The sequence below is a fragment of the Chiloscyllium punctatum genome, chromosome 13, assembly GCF_047496795.1.
Source record: "Chiloscyllium punctatum isolate Juve2018m chromosome 13, sChiPun1.3, whole genome shotgun sequence".
In the NCBI taxonomy this organism is placed as follows: Eukaryota; Metazoa; Chordata; class Chondrichthyes; order Orectolobiformes; family Hemiscylliidae; genus Chiloscyllium; species Chiloscyllium punctatum.
This window is the reverse complement of record NC_092751.1, coordinates 96,697,091-96,716,772: the sequence shown is the minus strand read 5'-3', so window position 1 is coordinate 96,716,772 and position 19,682 is coordinate 96,697,091. Positions and strand designations below refer to the sequence as shown.

The following is a 19,682-nucleotide window of genomic DNA, read 5'->3' as shown; positions in this document are numbered from 1 at the left end:
TCGAAACTGCAGTTAATGATGATCTTATACACATTGTGACACAGAAACAGCCATTTGGCCCAACCAGTCCATATTGCTGTTTTTGCTCCACTTGAACCTTTCACCCATCTTTTTTTATTTAATTCTACCATCGGTTTCATTCTTGATCCTTATGTTTGTCTTGTTTCCCAAAAAGGCATCTATAGTATTAATTTCATCCACCCCCTAAAGTAGCAAGTTCCACATTCATACTGCTCCTTAGGCCAAAACAATTCTTCTGAATTCCTTATTGAATTTTAGGCAGCTATCTTATATTGATGGTCTTCAGTTACATTTCCTCTTAGGGAGAAGAGCATTTTCTCTGTGTCTATTCTATAGAAATCTTTCATAAATTGAAAGACCTCTGCATGGTCTCCCCTCAGCCATGTTTGATTCAAAGTCCAGATTATCAATGTAAATTGTAAATAGCATGCAGATTTTGACATTTGGCACTTCCCAACTCACTTTCAGACCAGCAGAAATGTTTCGCTATAGATGGGTTGTTAATGCTATTGCAAGAAATGGGAGGACTGGTAGAGTAGAAAGATGTTTCTCAATAGGATGTATCTTAAGTAGTCTAAGTAGTTTTGGAAAATAGCCAGAGTTGCCACTTTCTCTGAATGAAGATATTCAAATATGAATTAGAAGTACATATTACACAGATATTATGTAAAATTTAATAATGGTTTAGACAGGACCATCAAATTCCAATATTTTCCTTTCATGCAAAAAAAGTGCTATGAACAACTTTATTCTCACTAAGCAAACTGTATTACAGCTCATTTTCCATTAACACTTTGAGACCTCATACAACGCACCCTCACTAGAGGCTCAGTTCCTTGCGTATTTTAATGTTACTAGTAATCTCACTTGGATCATTTTCTAAAATTGTCCTGCAGTGTTTGATGGAATGTTGAGAAGATTTGAAAGAGAGGGACATTGCTTTTTTTTAATTTGTTCATGGAATGTGAATAGGATTTTGATGAAGTAATGCTGAAGAAACAGCAATATAATTCAAATCAGGATGGTGTGTGGCTTGGATGATGACTTGTAGCTGGCAGTGCTCCTATTCACCTGTTCTTCTGGACAGTTGGGGTCTTATATTTGGAAGATACTACCAGAGATGTTGTGGTGAGTTGCTGCAATACATCTTGCAGATGCTGCTAACTGCAGTCACAGTGCACTGGTAGTTAAGGGAGTGAATGCTTAGGGTATGCTGATCATGAATGGTGGTGTTAAAACTGCACTGGTGCAGAATAGTGGAAAGTATTCCTTCACAATCCTGACTTGTACTTCACAGATGGCGGAAAGACTTTGGAGAGCCTGGTGGAGGGTTATTCTTTGTAATATACCCAGTCTCTGTCCTGCTCTTGATGACACAGTATACAATTGGCTGACCCAGTTACATTTCTAGTCAATTTCACTGCTGTTCAGTTCTTCTGAGTGCATTAATCCAAATCTGTTTGAAGATGCACCTACTGGCATCCGATTATGTGGTGGAATTTCTATCAAATTAAGCTTGACAAGTTTTAAATAATTATAAATAAAAAAAAGAAAAACATATTTTTAAATTTTAAAGTTTAAATTGAAGACTCATGATCTGCATTGTGCTGCAAGTTTTGAGTAGATATGTCATGATCCTTTGCATTGGTCCAATCAAGAGAAATTAATGAGAATTCAGTACAGTACTTTCCTATCTGCCCTATTAACTGAATTAACACGTTGCTGTGAGTGCTAGGTTCTGACAAAATTGTGAGAGATAACAATCCAAATTACTGTAGATCTCATTATTTAGCAAAGAATGAGACTGTTCAGTGAATGTTTTCCATCTTTAAGATTTAGTGGACGTTTTCAAAGTAACTCACCCAAGTGATTCAGGTCAGATGCCCATTTTGATACTCCAACTATTGACTTTGTTAGAGACTAAAATCAGAAAGGCCATAAAACATCCCTCTCTTAAAATCCATGCCTCTCCCTACCAGACAGAATAAGTTAGAGTTATTCTGTGTTGTAGTTCTTATTCAGGTTACTGCTCAAGAAAAATCATTTTTGTATTTTCCTGTTTGAGGCAAATGTTTCACATTGCAGGGCTTGGCACATCCCTTCATGTAACTTTTACATTTCCTGGCTTTTTTTCAATGTTGTTGTGACATAGCAACATAGAACTTAGAAGCAGCAGTCATCCGTTTTGGTCTTGGAGCCTGCTCTGCCATTCATTAAGATCTTGGCTGTGGTCTCAATTTAACTATACTGTCAAATAACTTTTCATATTTATCAAATGCCTCTTGGAAACCCGAGTTACCACACATGTGCAACTTGCCCCTTATCCCACTTGCTTGCTACTTTAAAAATCTAAAATATTAATTAAACGTGATTTCCATTTCATAAAATGATATTTACTCTCCCTAATCGCTTTGATTTTTAAAGTATCGTACTGTAACCTCCTCAAAAAAAATACAAGTTATTTCCATATAACACACACTGCTTTTTATTTCTCTTTTTTTCTTGAATGAAGATTTTAAATTAGTTATTTTCCAATTTGGTAAGACTGTTCCAAAATCAAAGGAAATTTGCAAGATTAAAAGTAATGCATCTGATATCTTTACAAATGGGAGAGAATAGGGCCCCTCAAAGATCAGCAAGGCAGCCTTTGTGTGGAGCCACAGAAAATGGGGGAGATACTAAATGAATATTTTGCATCAGTATTTACTGTGGAAAAGGATATGGAAGATATAGACTGTAGGGAAATAGATGGTGACATCTTGCAAAATGTCCAGATTACAGAGGAGGAAGTGCTGAATGTCTTGAAACGGTTAAAAGTGGATAAATCCCCAGGACCTGATCAGGTGTACCCGAGAACTCTGTGGGAAGCTAGAGAAGTGATTGCTGGGCCTCTTGCTGAGGTATTTGTATCATCGATAGTCACAGGTGAGGTGCCAGAAGACTGGAGGTTGGCAAACGTGGTGTCACTGTTTAAGAAGGGTGGTAAAGACAAGCCAGGGAACTATAGACTGGTGAGCCTGACCTCGGTGTTGGGCAAGTTGTTGGAGGGAATCGTGGCGGACAGGATGTACATGTATTTGGAAAGGCAAGGACTGATTCGGGATAGTCAACATGGCTTTGTGCGTGAGAAATCATGTCTCTCAAACTTAATTGAGTCTTTTGAAGAAGTAACAAAGAAGATTGATGAGGGCAGAACAGTAGATGTGATCTATATGGACTTCAGTAAGGCATTCGACAAGGTTCCAACCTTGCTAATCAGTATGGGAGACTGATTAGCAAGGTTAGATCTCATGGAATACAGGAAGAACTAGCCATTTGGATACAGAACTGGCTCAAAGGTAGAAGACAGAAGGTGGTGGTGGAGGGTTGTTTTTCAAACTGGAGGCCTGTAACCAGTGGAGTGCCACAAGGATCGGTGCTGGGCCCTCTACTTTTTGTCATTTACATAAATGATTTGGATGCGAGCATAAGAGGTACAGTTAGTAAGTTTGCAGATGACACCAAAATCGGAGGTATAGTGGACAGCGAAGAAGGTTACCTCAGATTATAACAGGATCTGGACCAGAAGGGCCAATGGGCTGAGTAGTGGCAGATGGAGTTTAATTCAGATAAATGCGAGGTGCTGCATTTTGGGAAAGCAAATCTTAGCAGGACTTATACTCTTAATGGTAAGGTCCTAGGCAGTGTTGCTGAACAAAGAGACCTCAGTGCAGGTTCATAGCTCCTTGAAGTGGAGTGGCAGGTAGATAGGATAGTAAAGAAAGCTTTCCTTTATTGGTCAGAGTATTAAGTACAGGAGTTGGGAGGTCATGTTGGGGCTGTACAGGACATTGGTTAGGCCACTGTTGGAATATTGCATGCAATTCTGGTCTCCTTCCTATTGGAAAGATGTTGTGAAATTTGAAAGGGTTCAGAAAAGATTTACAAGGATGTTGCCAGGGTTGGAGGATTTGAGCTACAGGGAGAGGCTGAACAGGCTGGGGCTGTTTTCCCTGGAGTGTCGGAGACTGAGGGGTGACTTTTATAGAGGTTTACAAAATTATGAGGGGCATGGATAGGATAAATAGACAAAGTCTTTTCCCTGGGGTGGGGGAGTCCAGAACTAGAGGGCATAGGTTTAGGGTGAGAGGGGAAAGATATAAAAGAGACCTAAGGGGCAACGTTTTTACGCAGAGGGTGGTATGTGTATGGAATGAGCTGCCAGAGGATGTGGTGGAGGCTGGTACAATTGCAACCTTTAAGAGGCATTTGGATGGGTAAATGAATAGGAAGGGTTTGGAGGGATATGGACCGGGTGCTGGCAGGTGGGACTAGATTGGGTTGGGATATCTGGTCGGCATGGATGGGTTGGACTGAAGGGTCTGTTTCCATGCTGTGCATCTCTATGACTCTTATATAAGCCATCTGGTGTTGGAGACTTATCAGTGATAAACTTCACTTCATCAGTATGTTGATGGATGGTGTTATCAACAATGCTATCAAGCAGCATCTGCTCAGCAATACCCAGTTTGGGTTCTGTAAGGACCGCTCAGCTCCTGACCTCATTACAGCCTAGATTCAAATATGAACAAAAGAGCTGAATTCCAGAGGTGAGGTGGGAGTGACCGCCCTTGACGTAATGGCTTCACCCAACTGAGTGTGGAATCATGGAGCCCTAGCAAAACTGGAACCAAGGCTTATTAGGGCAAACTCTCTGGTGATTGGAGTCATAGCTAGCACGTAGGAAGATGGCCGTGGTTGTTGGAAGTCAGTCACATCAGCTGCAGGACATTTCTACAGGGTAGTGTCCTCAGTCCAACCACGTTCAGCTGTTTCATCAATGACCTTCCATCCATCATCAAAAGGGATGTTCACCAATGATTGCACAATGTTCAGCATCATTCACAACTCCTCAGATACTGAAACAGTCTGTGTTCAAATGCAGCAAGATCTGGGCAATATCCAAACTTGAGCTGAGAAGTGGCAAGTAACATTCGTGCCACATAAATACCAGGCTATGACCATCACCATTTAGAGACAATCTAGCCACCGCCCCTTGACATGCAATGGTGTTACAACCACTGAATCCCCCACTAACAGCAACCTGGAGGTTATCATTGCAGAAACTCGATTGGACTCACCATGTAAACAGAGTGGCTACAAGAACAGATCAGATGCTAGGAATATTGTGACGCGTAGCTCAACTCCTGACTTGCTCAAATCTGTCCGTCATCTACTAAGCACATGCTAGGAGTGTGATGGAATAGTCCTCATTTAGCTGGATGAGTGCAGCTCCAACAACACTCAAAAAGCTTGACACCATCCAGGACAAAGCAATCTGCTTGATTGGCATCGCATCCACTCCCTCCATTACTGAAGCTTAGTAGCAGCAGTGTATACAATCTACAAGATTCACTGCGGAAATTCACCAAAGATCCTCAGACAATACCTTTCAAATCCACAACTACTTCCATCTAGAAAGAGAGGGACAGAGGAGATTCAAGATGGCGGCAGTCTGAGAAGTCTGTGCTGTTGGGCTATGCCATACCCTAGCAAGGTGGGCTTCCAATCCCACCCCCCCTCAACCACTCCCCAAATTAGCCACCCCTAAGAAAAAATTGTCTGTGTGACACAGGCAGAATGCCTAGAACCTTTTTAATTTGGATTTGGAGACTTTGGAGTGAGATGAAAGCAAACAAGGGAAAGGGAGCAAGAGGAGCACAGCAGGCAGGGCATCCCCCTACTGTGTAGGTACACCTACAGCCGCTGTTTCGACTCCCATGGAGGCACCTCTGAGCTCTGTGGAGCAACAGCATCTGCTCTCAGAATTCGCTAAACTCAGTGAAAAAAATCAAAACGGCGCTGGAACGAATTTCTGCTATGCTGGTAAAGCAAGAGCAGGAGATTTGGTCATTAAATTGACGCTTGGAAACGGTCGAGCAAAGGACCACGGCGTTGGAGACTGCAATGGAGAACTCCAAGGGGTTGATCCAAACCTTGGAAGGCCAGGTTTTGGCTTTGTTGGATCAGGTGGATGACCTTGAAAATCAAGGTTGGAGAATAAACTTACGTAGTGGGTCTTCCAGAGCACAAGGAAGGTGAAAATCTGGGCGAGTCCCTGGAGAAGCGGCTGCCAGAGTTCCTGGGGCTGGACATAGAGTCCAGCTGGGTAAGTGTGGAGCGGGCCCACCGGATCGCGATGGACAGTTCCAGGTCAGATCAGCCCCCCCGCCTGGTCTGTGTCCGACTCCAGCACTACAAAGACAAGCAGTTTATAATAGAAACATCCAGAAAAGTGGGTCGAGATCACAGGCTCTGGTATATAAAGGTTTAAAAATAATGTTTTTTCAAGACTTTTCTGGTGTTGTAATTAAGAAGTGGAAGACTTTTGATGATGTCAAGAAAAAAATAGAGACTTAAATATTCAATTTTCTCTGAGGTACCTGGCAGTACTGCGTTTTAACTATGGGGGATCTGTCCATAACTTTGACTCGGTGGAAAAAGCAAAAGAATTATGAACTTGCTGAAATAATAGACTTGGACCGAGGGGGAAAAGAGAAAGCGGAAGAGATGTTTGCAGACAATGGAAAAACATCTTTTTTTATCTTCTTTCTTTGTTCTTTTCCCTTTCATAGTTTCTGGCCTTATAGGCTTGGTATTGCTCTAGTGTAAAATCTGGTTTATTTCATATTATATCTGTTTTGCAGTTATCTGTTATTTTACTGATCTGTTTTTCTGGGAGGGCGGTGGTTACTTCTTTGGTGTAAAGATATTGTCAGGTTGAGATGTGGAGGGAGAGGGGAGGGGATCCATTATTAATTTGCATGAGTGTAAATAACATGTTTTTCCCCATTGCCTGGGTTTAGGACGCAGCCCTAACTAGAAGGTGCCAGGACGGCTGTAAGGTTGGGAGCGAATGCTCCTATGGGCGAGGGGAGGGTCTCTGAGATCTGTGGTTTGTGTGTTCATTTGTTTAAGTAAGGAATAGGGGTTAGTTTTGTTTTAGTTTTAGTAGTTTTAGAAGTGTTTGTAGGAATAGTTTTCAAGTTTGATAAAGTCTGTGTTTTTTCCACTAGCCACACATTGAATGTGTTTCAGCCTCTCGGAGGACTACGGGCTATAGTGTGCGGTTGTGGCTAGCGATCTGTTCAGATGATGCACCTGGAATGTAAAGGGGAGCAACTCCCCCATTAAAAGTAAAAAAGGTGCTCTCAAATCTTAAGAAGGAAAGGGTTGACATCGCTCTAATGCAAGAGACACATTTAACCGATAGGAAGCATCTAAAGTTACAACAGGGGGGATACAACAAGGTATTTTTCTCCTCCTTTAACTCCAAAAGCAGAGGAGTGGCCATACTGGTGCGAAGGAACCTCCCATTTCAGATGACAGATCAAATCAAGGATGAGTATGGACTGGTCATCATTCTCAAGTCTGTTGGTGCATGGAGAAGAGTATGGCAACCTAAACGTTTACTGTCCTCCGGCGCATCCTCTCAAATTTTTAGTTGATGCAGTCTCCAAATTAATGGCTCTTAGGGTGCACTGTATGATTATAGGAGGAGACTTTAATTGTCTTATGGACGCTAGAGTAGACAGGATGCCAAGGGGACTGTCGGATACACCTCTGCAGTCTAGACTGTTAGTGGACCTGTGCAAGGAGTTGGGGCTAGTGGATGTATGGAAGTGTCTATGCTAATGGCATGGATTTTACCTTTTACTCCAACCCACACAAGTGCCACACAAGAATTGATATGTTCTTTGTTCTATTGGTTTGTTTGGACTTGGTGTTGGCCTGCACGATTGGGAACATAAATTTTTCAGACCCTGCGGCAGTGTACTGTTAAGACCAAGGGTGTTGGGGCAGACACATGGCACTGGCGCGTGGATCCATTTCTGTTGAAGGACGGCAACTTTGTACAGTACATTACAAGGGAGTTTAGGGTTTTTTGGGACATCAATTGGGATATGGCTCTGGGAGACCACCAAGGCATACTTAAGGGGTCTGATTATTTCATACTCAACAACGAGAAGGAGGCAGAGAGGAGAGCAGAAGTGGATGCTTGAGGCTCAGCTGAAGGCAGCCAAGTCGACATATTATACCAGACCATCCATGGTTAAGTTACAACGGGTCACGTCTCTCTGGGCTGCTCTGGTCTCAGTGCTCACACAAGCAGTGAAGAGAGGGGTCTCCTTTGCAAAGCAATATGGGGATAAGCCAGGTAGATACCTTGCTTATCTGGCTAGGAAGAATAGTGCTCTGCAGTCTATTGCATCTATTAGGGAGAAAACTGGTAACATCACTCACGAGCTGAAAACGATTAATGCCAGGTTTCAGGAATTTTATACAGAATTATACCGGTCAGAGGGCTGTGGGTTTAGAGCAGCAAGAATGGAACCCTTTTTCGAAAACCTGGACCTCCCTGGTATAAATGTGGATCAGGCCTCCTTCTTAAATGCACCTCTGATGATACAAGAAATGCAATAGGCGTTAAGGCAGCTCCAAAGTGGCAAGGCACCTGTTTGATACGGGTTCCCGAGTGAGTTTTACAAGGCGTTTATACACATGTTAGTTGAACCACTTCTGGAGATGTACAATCATTCGTATAGCCAGGACTGCCTTCTACCCTGTCATAGGGAACCCAATATCTTTTTTATTTTAAAGAAAGGGAAAGACCCTGAGGATAGGTCATACAGACCTATCTTGTTGTTGAATGTAGATTTCAAAACTTTATCAAAGGTGGTGGCTCTGAGGTTGGAGACGGTGCTACCCATCATTGTAAAAGAGGACCAGACCGGTTTTATCAAGGGCTGCAGCTCTTCCAATAATATCAGGAGGGTACTGAACATAGTGAAAGTATGTCACCAGAGATTGATTTTGGGGTTGGTGGTCTCCCTGGATGCAGAAAAGGCTTTTGATTGGGTGGGCTGGTTGGGGGTGGAGGGGCCTTCGCCAGGTGGGTGGCAGTGTTCTATAGACACCCTAAAGCAGCAGTTATCATGAATGGTGTCAAAGTGAGCAATTTCAGTGTCGGGAAAGGCTGCCAACAGAGGTGTTCTCTCCCGCTGCTGCTATTTACCTGCGTAATTGAGCCATTGGCGGACCTCTCAGATTTGAAGAGATACCAAATAGGTGCCTGTTGTCATATATAGATGACTGGGCGCATAAGGGCTGTAGGTCGATATGGCTTGCTCAGCGTCAAGATTAGAGTGGTGCTGGAAAAATCACAGCACATCGGGCAGCATCCAAGGAGCAGAAAAATCGACGTTTCGGGCAGAAGCCCTTCATCAGGAAATGTCGATTTTCCTGCTCCTCGGATGCTGCCAGACCTGCTGTGCTTTTCCAGCACCACTCTAATCTTGACTCTGATCTCCAGCATCAGCAGTCCTCACTTTTGCCTAACCGATATGTCTTGCTATTGAGGCATCGCAGATGAGATGTTCCCTCATCAACTTACTATTTATGGGCAAGATGAGATCTGTGGCTGAGCACTGAGAGCCCCATTATTTTAAATACGGTGAAAACATGAAGGACAATGTGGCAGGGGGAGGGCGATTTACTTGAGGCTTTGCCATTCACCCCATTAGTGGGAGCCTCAGGATTTAGACCGTGGTCAATGGTCTCTGGCCTTAGAGCATCTCCTGTTTGGGAGATTTATTAGAGGAAAAGATTAGATTAGATTAGATTACTTACAGTGTGGAACTTGATGTCTTTCAACCACTTAAGTCAGAAATATGGGATTTCTAATAGGGACCATTTCCAGTACTTCCAGATTAGGGATTATATACAGAAGAAGACCACGCTCTTGGCTCAGCCCTACAAGTCAGATCAAGAGAGAAGAGTGCTCCAATATGGGAGCACTCTCGGTTAGTACCAGACACCATCTGCAGAGGGGGAGTGCCTTGGTTGATATGAAGAGACTCCATGAGATCTGGAATCAGGAGTTAGGGGAAGAAATCTCATCAGAAACATGGAAGGATATATGGGGGAAATGTAAAAAAAAGGTCCAATCTGCAATAAAACACAAGCTATGCAATTGAAGTTCCTTCACAGGGCCCATATGACACCAGAGAGGTTAGCAAAGTTTAAGAAAGGACCTTCTCTGGAATGTCCCAGATGTAAAGTCAGCATATGCACCCTCACACATTGCTTTTGGGCCTGCTACAAGATTCACAGATATTGGGGTGCTATAGTGAATGGGCTGGAGAGGATCCTGGGGATTGAAGTAAAGACTGATCCAGTATCCCTCCTTTTGGGATTACCGAATCTGCCCTCTCTGGGTGAGCATGGGAAAGAGGTTATTTAACATTCTTGCACAAAGTTTTAATGAATTGGCTATCAGAAAAGCCTCCAGGTCTTGTGTCGACCTGCCAGACCTGATGTGCTTTTCCCGGTCTGGCACGTTCCCAAGATTATTTGATGAGTAGGTTGCACCATGGAACAGTGTGATTTCATGAGACATGGCAGCCATTTCTAAACTCCATAGACAAGGAGCTATGAGCGGTATTGATTAGGGCCTTTATGTAGCTATGAGGGCTGTGCATAGAGATTCCGGGGAGGGGGGGGGGGGGTCTACTAAATACAGTACAATCACTGTTGCTCCGGTGGAGGTGTGCTGAGTGGAGTAGAGTGTAGTGTAATTTAATTTTATTGGATTGTAATTTAATTTAATACTATTTTATTTAATTTGAGGTTATTTTAACTTGGGTTAAGTTGATTAAGAAAGAGACGATTGTATGTCGAAGATTAGTAGGCTGTTTATTATTAACATTACTATCATATAATAAGCACTATTATTTCTACTTTTCTGCATTTTTGTACTTTTATAGCTTTTCTTTGTTTGTAAAAAAGTAAACATTTTTCAATAAATATATATTTTTTAAAAAAGCAGATACATGGTAATACCACTTTCAAGTTCCTCTCCAAGCCACACTCATCCTTATTTGGAGATATATTGCTGTTCCTTCACTGTCACTGGGTCAAAATCCTGGCGTACCCTCCCTAATGGCATTGTGGGCTAATCCATAGCTCGTGGACTGCAGTGGTTCAAGAGGGCAGCTCACCACCACACTCTCGAGGGTAACTGGGGAACAGCAAGAAAGCTGGCCAGCCAGTGATGCCAACATCCCACAAATGAATAAAAAAAGACTTCTATTTTACTCTGGTGATGACAGATTTTATTTCCTATCCTTGCACAGTTTGATTTTCAAAGATCTTTGGAAGTTTTGCAAGTCTCCAACAATGAAGACTGGCTCAAAATTCCTGTTTAGTGCCTCGTCAATCTCCTTGTTTTCTTTTACCAATTCCCCAGATCACTCTTGAGAATCAACAGTAGCTTTACTCAAGCAACACTGTTTTCCTATGTAAATATTCAGTCATAGAATCATCGAGGTATACAGCTTGGAAACAGACCCTTCGGTCCAACTCATCCATGTCGACCAGATATCCTAACCTAACCTAGTCTCATTTGCCAAGCAGCTGGCACATATCCCTCTAAACCTTTCCTATTCATATACCCATCCAGATGCCTTCTAAATGTTGTAATTGTACCAGCCTCCACCACTTCCTCTGGCAGCACATTCCATACGTACACCACCCTCTGTGTGAAAAAAAGTTGCTCCTTAGGTCGTTTTCATATCTTGCCCTTCTCACCCTAAACCTATGCCCTCTAGTTCTGGACTCACCCAGCCCAGGAAAAGACCTTATCTATTTACCCTATCCATGCCTCTCATTTTATAAACTTCTATGAGGTCACCCCTCGGCCTCCAATGCTCCAGGGAAAACAGCCCCAGCTTATTCAGCCTCTCACAATCACTCAAATCCTCCAACCCTGGCAACATCCTTGTAATTCTTTTCTGAACCCTCTCAAGTTTCACAACATTCTTCCAATAGGAGGAGACCAGAATTCCATGCAATATTCCCAAAGTGGTCTAACCGACACCCTGTACAATCGCTACATGTCCTCCCAACTCCTATACCCAAATGTCTGATTAAGAAAAGAAAGCATACCAAATGCCTCCTTCATTATCCTGTCTACATGCAACTCTTCTATCAAGGAACGATGAACCTGCACTCCAAGGTCTCTGTTCAGCAACACTCCCAGGGTCTTACCATTACATGTATAAGTCTTGCTCTGATTTGCTTTTCCCAAATGCAACACCTTGCATTTATCTAAATTAAACTCCATCTGCCACTCCTCATCCCATTGGCCCATCTGGTCAAGATCCTGTTGTACTCTGATGGGACCTTTTTTGCTGTGCACCACACCTGCAATTTTGGTGTGATCTGCAAACTTACTAACTATATCTCCTATATTCACATCCAAATCATTTATATAAATGACAAAAAGCAGTCCTGTCTGCTTTTCAATTACTAGCTCATATCCTACTTCCTTTTGTTCTTTGTTTAGTTATTCTTTGCTAGTCCTTAGAATCTGACCAATTTTCTGATTTACCACGAATCTTTGCAGAGTTGTCCAGTGTTTCCTTGTATTAGATATTATCCATAACTTCCTTATTCAACTGCTAATGATTATTTAATCTCATTCTCCAGTCAAATTTAGTTGACTCAGCCTTCACATCCTTCTAGTTACTTGTATTTATGTTGAAAAGACTAGTCTTTGACTTCTATTTCACCTCCTTTAAATCACGCATGACATTATATTATTGCCATTTCCTAGGGGCTGAATTATTGTGGGATTATTGAATTATCGTGTCTTATTGTTCATCGCAGGCCAAGAATAATCTGCTCTCGAGTTTACTCTAGAACATACAGCTCTAAGAGATTATTCTGAGTACACTCTTTCAACTCATTTGCCAAGTTGATTTTCCCAATCTGCATGTAGATTAAAGATATACATAATTATTGTCTATTTCTTACCTGCCCATATATTTCTTCCCTGGTACCCTATCCTATAGTGTAATTACTGTTAGTGCATAGCAGGTGAACTTATTTCTTATTTCTATACAAGCTGATATTAACTCTTGTTCTTTTGAGCTGAGGACAGCTCTCGCTACTTTACTAAGCTACTAATAATCTTTCATTCAAAGAACTATCTCACCACCATTTCCTAGCTTCCTGTCTGTTCAACATGTTAAATACCAAATTATATTTAGTTCCCAGCCTTCATTACCCTACCACCATGTCTTTGTGATGATTATCAGGTCATAGATATTTATTTATATCTAGGCAAAAGTGAGGACTGCAGATGGTGGAGATCAGAATCTAGATTAGAGTGGTGCTGGAAAAGCACAGCAGGTCAGGCAGCATCCGAGGAGCAAGAAAATCGACGTTTCAGACAAAAGTCCTTCATCAGCCCTTCATTATTTATATCTGTCTACCTATTCATCCATCTTGTTGCAAATGCTATGTGCATTCAGCCTGATCTGCTGGTAGGCTCCTCAGTTTTAATCTTTGTCCTGACCTGTCACATTCTGCATGTCATCACCCAAATTGTTATACTGTACTATTACCACATTGTCTCCATTTTATTGACCACATCTGTGTACACATGGTCCCCACCAACACCATTTAGTTTAAAGTCATCTCCACTATACTAATTATCTATCTCACCGGAACACTAGTTGTAATGTGGCTCAGGTGAAGTCTGATCTAATGATGGAGCTCGCACTTACCCAGTATTAACGCTAGTGCCCCATGAATGAGACATTTCTTCCACACTAGTCTGAGAGACATATTCATCTTTCTCAACCTTTTTACATTGTGCCAATTTTCTCATGGTTCAGATAACAATCTAGAGATTGTTACCTTTTAAGGTTTTTATTTTTAATTTAGCCCCGTCTGCTCATAATACCGAAGCAGAACCTCTTTCCATCCACGTCACTGATCCTCTCATAGGTCACAGCAACTGGATCTTTCCACCTTCGAAAGGAGGGCCCTCACCAGCTCTGATACTCATGAATAATGACTCCAGGTAGACAACGCAGCCTTCTGGCCACATGTCCTTGACTGCAGAGAATTAAGTCTATCCCCCAAACTGTAATGTTTCCTACTATAACTATTCTCCATTTAAATGCCTGCTTACACCATAGTGACATAGTCAATTGCCTCATCCATTTTGCAGGAGAATGTTGGAAAAATGTAACGTCTGAGATGCTTTCTTGGTCCCCTCCTTTCCTCACATGCAGGCACACCCTTTTCTCCTGACCACAGGCGCAATCAGGAGATGTTATTCTCATGAGTGGGACTGCCTTCTGGAACAATGTTCAAGGACCTTTTCCTTTCCCTGATGCATCAAAATGTTTACAACTTAACCTCCAACTCATCAACCCTTAGCTGAAGCCCCTGAGCTGCAGATTCTTATTGTTGTTGTCCTGGATTATGATGACATCCATCAGCTCCCACACTTGTCCTGCAGTCTTTTGTATGTGTTACTTAATTTATTGTCCTTAACTTATAGTTAATGTACATTGCAAGTAATGTTCATATACCTTACCAGTAGCTTCTTGCAATTACTAATGAAGAAACAAGAAAAATATTCACCAACCACTCGATCACCTATTTTTCTGTCCTGTCACACTGTCCTTTTTCTCAGAACTTAGTTAATCCACAGAGTAACAGTAGTAATCCAAAACTCACCTGCACGCTGTTTGCAATGTCTTGCTGCTCTCAGCCCTTGCATTGTTTCCAGTGTTCAGATTCCAAGTGGGGTGAATTGTATTTGACATCAGAAATTGTAGTTATTTTACATACATCATGATTTAAAATGAAAGTTCCAAATCAGATGTACAAGTCTGCAACACAGAACTGAAACAGTGACAAGATAAATTGTCTTTTTAATTCCATTTTAATTTATTGAACCTGTGATGAGTTTTTTTTTAACTTTTCCCTTTTTAAGAGAGAGAATGGAAAACCAGCTGGAGAAAGAGGCCCGGATTCGGCAGCTTATGGCTCATAATTCACATGATTCAGCCATTGACACTGATTCCCTTGAATGGGAGACTGAAGTAGTTGAATTTGCAAAGGACAGGGTATGTATAAACATCAGGCATTCACCACTGTGACATTTTTGTTTCTTTGCTCAAAAAAAAATCAGTCCAACAATGGAATTGTAACACGTTATAGAAAGTGAAACTGTGCATACTTTAACAACAGACTGGAAGTCCTTGCTGAATGTTTTGGTTATGTTCTTGAAACTTGCAATTTAAAGTAAAGGATTAATTTCTACAGCAATCAATGTTAAAGCTAGTTAGATTTGTTTGCTCATTTTTTGCTCTCATAATTTTTCCTGATTTGGAACATTCTTGATGAAGAGCTTCTGCTCAAAACATCAACTCCCCTGCTCCTCGGATGATGCCTGACCGCCTGTGCTTTTCCAGCACCACACTGTTCAACTCTGATCCGTTAGTTTGGGGGCGGGTGTGGGGGGAATAGGTCTGGGTGGGTTAGTCTTTAGGGGGTCGTTGTGAACTTGTTGGGCCGATGGGCCTCTTTCCATACTGTAAGAAATCTAATCTAATCTTCGCTTTCTACTAGTTAGATGCTTGCAGAATTTACTCAGCAAAAAACAACTTTAAACATTATGTTGAAATGGTGTTCATTTCTAAATGCCAACATTCTTAAATAAAATAACATTTACATTAAAATAAATTTTAGAATATGGAAAACATACAATATAATTGTAATGACTATAAATAAACCTTAAATTCACTGGATTAAATTTTAATTGACTGTCCCCATCTGGTGGCAGAAGCTGGTCAATACAGGCTGAACTGCTTGTACTGCCCAACATCTGCCACCAGGTGAAGCCCAGGACTGCAATTCAAATTTGGAACGGCAGGCAACAGAGAAAGCTGATATGAAAGATTTAAAGAACATGTCATTAAAGTTTAAGAACTTTAAAGAAAAGATTTTGAAGGATGGGAATGGGGTTTAGGCAGAGAGTGAGGAACAGGGATAGGAGCAAGTTGAAGGCCAGGGCCAACTGAATGTGGGAGGTCATACAAGAGCTTCGTAAGAAGCAAATGGTACTCTTAACAGTAAACAAATATGTTGTCCCAATTTTATTGATAATGTTAAAGTAAGACAATTTTAAGTGAATCTTTAAGTTAATGGGGATGCAATAGCCTAGTGGTATTAATGCAAGACAATTATTTCAAAAACTCGGCTAATGTTCTGGGGACCTGGGTCAAACCACATTGCGGAAGATGGTGGAATTTGAATTCAATAATAATTTGGAATGAGGAATCTACTGATGACAATGAAACCATTGGTTGTCTGAAAAGATCATATAGTTCACTAATGCCCTTCAGGGAAGGAAATTTGCCATCTTTACCCAGTCTGGTCGATGTAACTCCAGACCCTCTACAATATGGTTGACTCTCAACTACCCTCTGAAATGGCCTAGCAGGCTGCTCAGTGTAAAGGTAATTAGGGATCGGCAGTGAATGCTGGCCAGCCAAAAACATGCTCCATGAGTGAATTTTAAAAATCAACTTTAAATGGGGTTCCCTGTATCTGAGGGAGGAGTCTTTACTTTATCTTTCCTTTTTCTCACTGCACCATCTTCAAATGTCACTTCTGGGTTTATTAATTTATGATAAATTATAATTAATTGCATTTTGTGGACTTTCAAAGAGCTTAGAATCTGAGTTTGGTTTGGGAGACATAATATCACTCTAAATGTGAATGTAGTTTGAAGAAATGAAAGTTTAATTTGTAATAACCATTCTACATGATAAAGGAGAATAATAGATTATTGTATTTTGAATTGCTTTATATGTAATTACAGAGTACATGTAAGTAGGGTGAGTAGGTTATACCAAATGCATTGTCCTCATCTACACACCTGGTCACCTCTTTGAAAAATTCAATCAAGTTGGTCAGGCACAATTAACTAAATAATGATGACTGTTCTTGATTAATTCCTGCTTCTGCAAATGCAGATTAATTTTGAAATTGTTTCCAGTACTTAATCCACCACTAAGATTAGACCTTGCTCCTTTCTTGAATAACTGGCAACCCACTGTTAACTACTTTCTGTTTTTTGTACCAATATTATCCCTCTCATGAGTGAACACTGACCCAAAGTATTCAATTAGAACCTTATCTGTGTGCTCCAGCTCCACGTACAAACTGTTACTGTCATCTTTAATGGATCATTTTCTTTCCCTGGGCATCCTACCCTTGATGTACTTGTATTTTCTTTTAATTTACCTGACATTCTTTCATCAACCAAAAGAGAAAATGCTGGAAAATCTCAGCAGGTCTGGCAACATCTGTAAAGAGAAAAAAGAGCTGATATTTCGAGTCTAACTGACCCTTTGTCAAAGCTTTTATTTGCTTTTATTTGTCATTCTTTCATGTCCCCTTTTTGCCCTCATTTCCTTTTTAATGGCTTTGTGTGTGGGGAATCATGTCTCACAGACTTGATTGAGTTTCTTTGAAGAAGTAACAAAGAGGATTGATGAGGGCAGAACTGTAGATGTAATCTATATGGATTTCAATAAGGCGTTCGACAAGGTTCCCCATGGGAGACTGATTAGCAAGGTTAGATCTCATGTAATACAGGGAGGACTAGCCATTCGGGTATAGAACTAGCTCAAAGGTAGAAGACAGAGGGTGGTGATGAAGGGTTGTTTTTCAGACTGGAGGCCTGTAACCAGTGGAGTGCCACAAGGATTGGTGTTGGGTCCACTACTTTTCGTCATTTATATAAATGATTTGGATGTGAATGTAAGAGGTACAGTTAGTAAGTTTGCAGATGACACCAAAATTGGACGTGTAGAGGACAGCGAAGAGGGTTACCTCAAATTACAACAGGCTTTTGATCAGATGGGCCAATGGGCTGAAAAGTGGCAGATGGAGTTTAATTCAGATAAATGCGAGGTGCTGCATTTTGGGAAAACAAATCTTAGCAAGACTTCTACACTTAATGGTAAAGTCCTCGGGAGTGTTGCTGAACAAAGAGACCTTGGAGTGCAGGATCATAGCTCCTTGAAAGTGGAGTTGCAGGTAGATAGGGTAATGAAGGAGGCATTTGGTATGCTTTCCTTTATCAGTCAGAGTATTGAGTACAGGAGTTGGGAGGTCCTGTTACGGCTGTACAGGACATTGATTAGGCCACTGTTGGAATATTGCGTGCAATTCTGGTCCCCTTCCTATTGGAAGGATATTGTGAAACTTGAAAGGGTTCAGAAAAGATTTACAATGATGTTGCTAGGGTTGGAGGTTTTGAGCTATAGGGAGAGGCTGAACAGGCTGGGGCTGTTCTCCCTGGAGCATTGGAGGCTGAGGGGTGAGTTTATAGAGGTTTCCAAAATTCTGAGGAACATGGATAGGATAAATAGGCAAGGTCTTTTCCCTGGGGTGGGGTAGTCCAGAACTAGAGGGCATAGGTTTAGGGTGAGAGGGGAAAGATATAAAAGAGACCTAAGGGGCAACTTTTTCTCGCTGAGGGTGGCACGTGTATGGAATGAGCTGCCAGAGGAAGTGGTGGAGGCTGGTACAATTGCAACATTTAAGAGGCATTTGGATGGGTATATGAAAAGAAAGGGTTTGGAGGGATATGGACTGGGTGCTGGCAAGTGGGAACTAGATTGGGTTGGCATATCTTGTCGGCATGGTTGGGTTGGACCGAAGGGTCTGTTTCCATGCTGTACATTTCTATGATTCTATTACTCTAAATTACCCCTTCTGTATTCTATATTCCTCTAGGGCTTCTACTATATCGACCATAAACCTGTCTTGTTCTCCTTATCCAGTCTTGTATGTCCCTTGATATCCAGGGTTCATGGATTTGTTTGTCCAATCCTTATCTGCATTGGAACACGTTGGCCTGTAAGCTACCTGTTTCCTTTGTGAACGTGTCACATTGCTCCATCACAAATTTACCTAGAAAATATCTTCTCCCAATCCACTCTGGCCAAACCATACCTGATTTTATTAAAATTGGCTTTGCCCTGGTTTAGGACCTTGATTTCAGGCCCATCCTTATTCTTTTCCATAACAATCTTGAATCTAACAGAGTTATGATCATTTTTCTGTAAAATATTTCCCAGTGCTAATTCAATCACTTGCCTAGCTTTATTACCTAAAATTAAGGACTGCCCATTTCTTATTGGGCTTTTTATGTACACGTTGAGAAAGCTCTTCTGGATGCATTTCAAGAATTTTGCACTCATGAAGCATTTCATACTATACGCCAGTTAATAGTGGATAACTTGAAATCACTACCCTATTAATTTCTCTGAAATACACTTCTCTGAAATTTGCCCACATAACTGCTCTTCTATTTCCATTGGACTGTTAGAGGGCCTATAGTACATTCCCAACAGAAACTTCACGACCCCGCAACATGAGAGCTGCCAGTATCATTTGGGTCTGCCATTAATTCTCTGTGCACACATGCATTGTACACTATATTGGTAAAGGAGGTATTCTGTGTGCTTTGACAAATCTTTATATTGAAGAATCTGCCATTGCTTATCCTGCAGTTGTAAACTCAAGGTCCTGTGGCGTAAACTGCAGTGTTTTTTTTGATGTAGGATGACATGGACTTGAAGGCATTAGGTTTTGACGTCGCAGGAGGGGCTGATGAGCCTTATCTACCTGGAGACTCTGGGATATTCGTTATAAAGGTAGATAAAGGAAGTGTTGCAGATGGAAGGTTAAGGTAAGCCTAGCTAATTTCTCACTTTCCTGCAACTGAAAGATATCATTTTGTA

The 19,682-nt window shown here is 41.4% G+C and overlaps 1 protein-coding gene across 17 annotated transcripts in view; it reads left to right on the top strand.

The window, feature by feature from the left end:
• The window catches only part of LOC140484688 (disks large homolog 5-like), a 218,127-nt gene that overhangs the window by 134,906 nt on the left and 63,539 nt on the right, over window positions 1-19,682 (top strand). For all 17 annotated transcript variants that reach the window (XM_072583361.1, XM_072583358.1, XM_072583357.1 and 14 more), the window contains 2 exons: window positions 14,855-14,987; window positions 19,503-19,630. In XM_072583361.1, coding sequence (XP_072439462.1) covers window positions 14,855-14,987; window positions 19,503-19,630 — 261 coding nt within the window. The remainder of the gene's footprint in view (window positions 1-14,854; window positions 14,988-19,502; window positions 19,631-19,682) is intronic.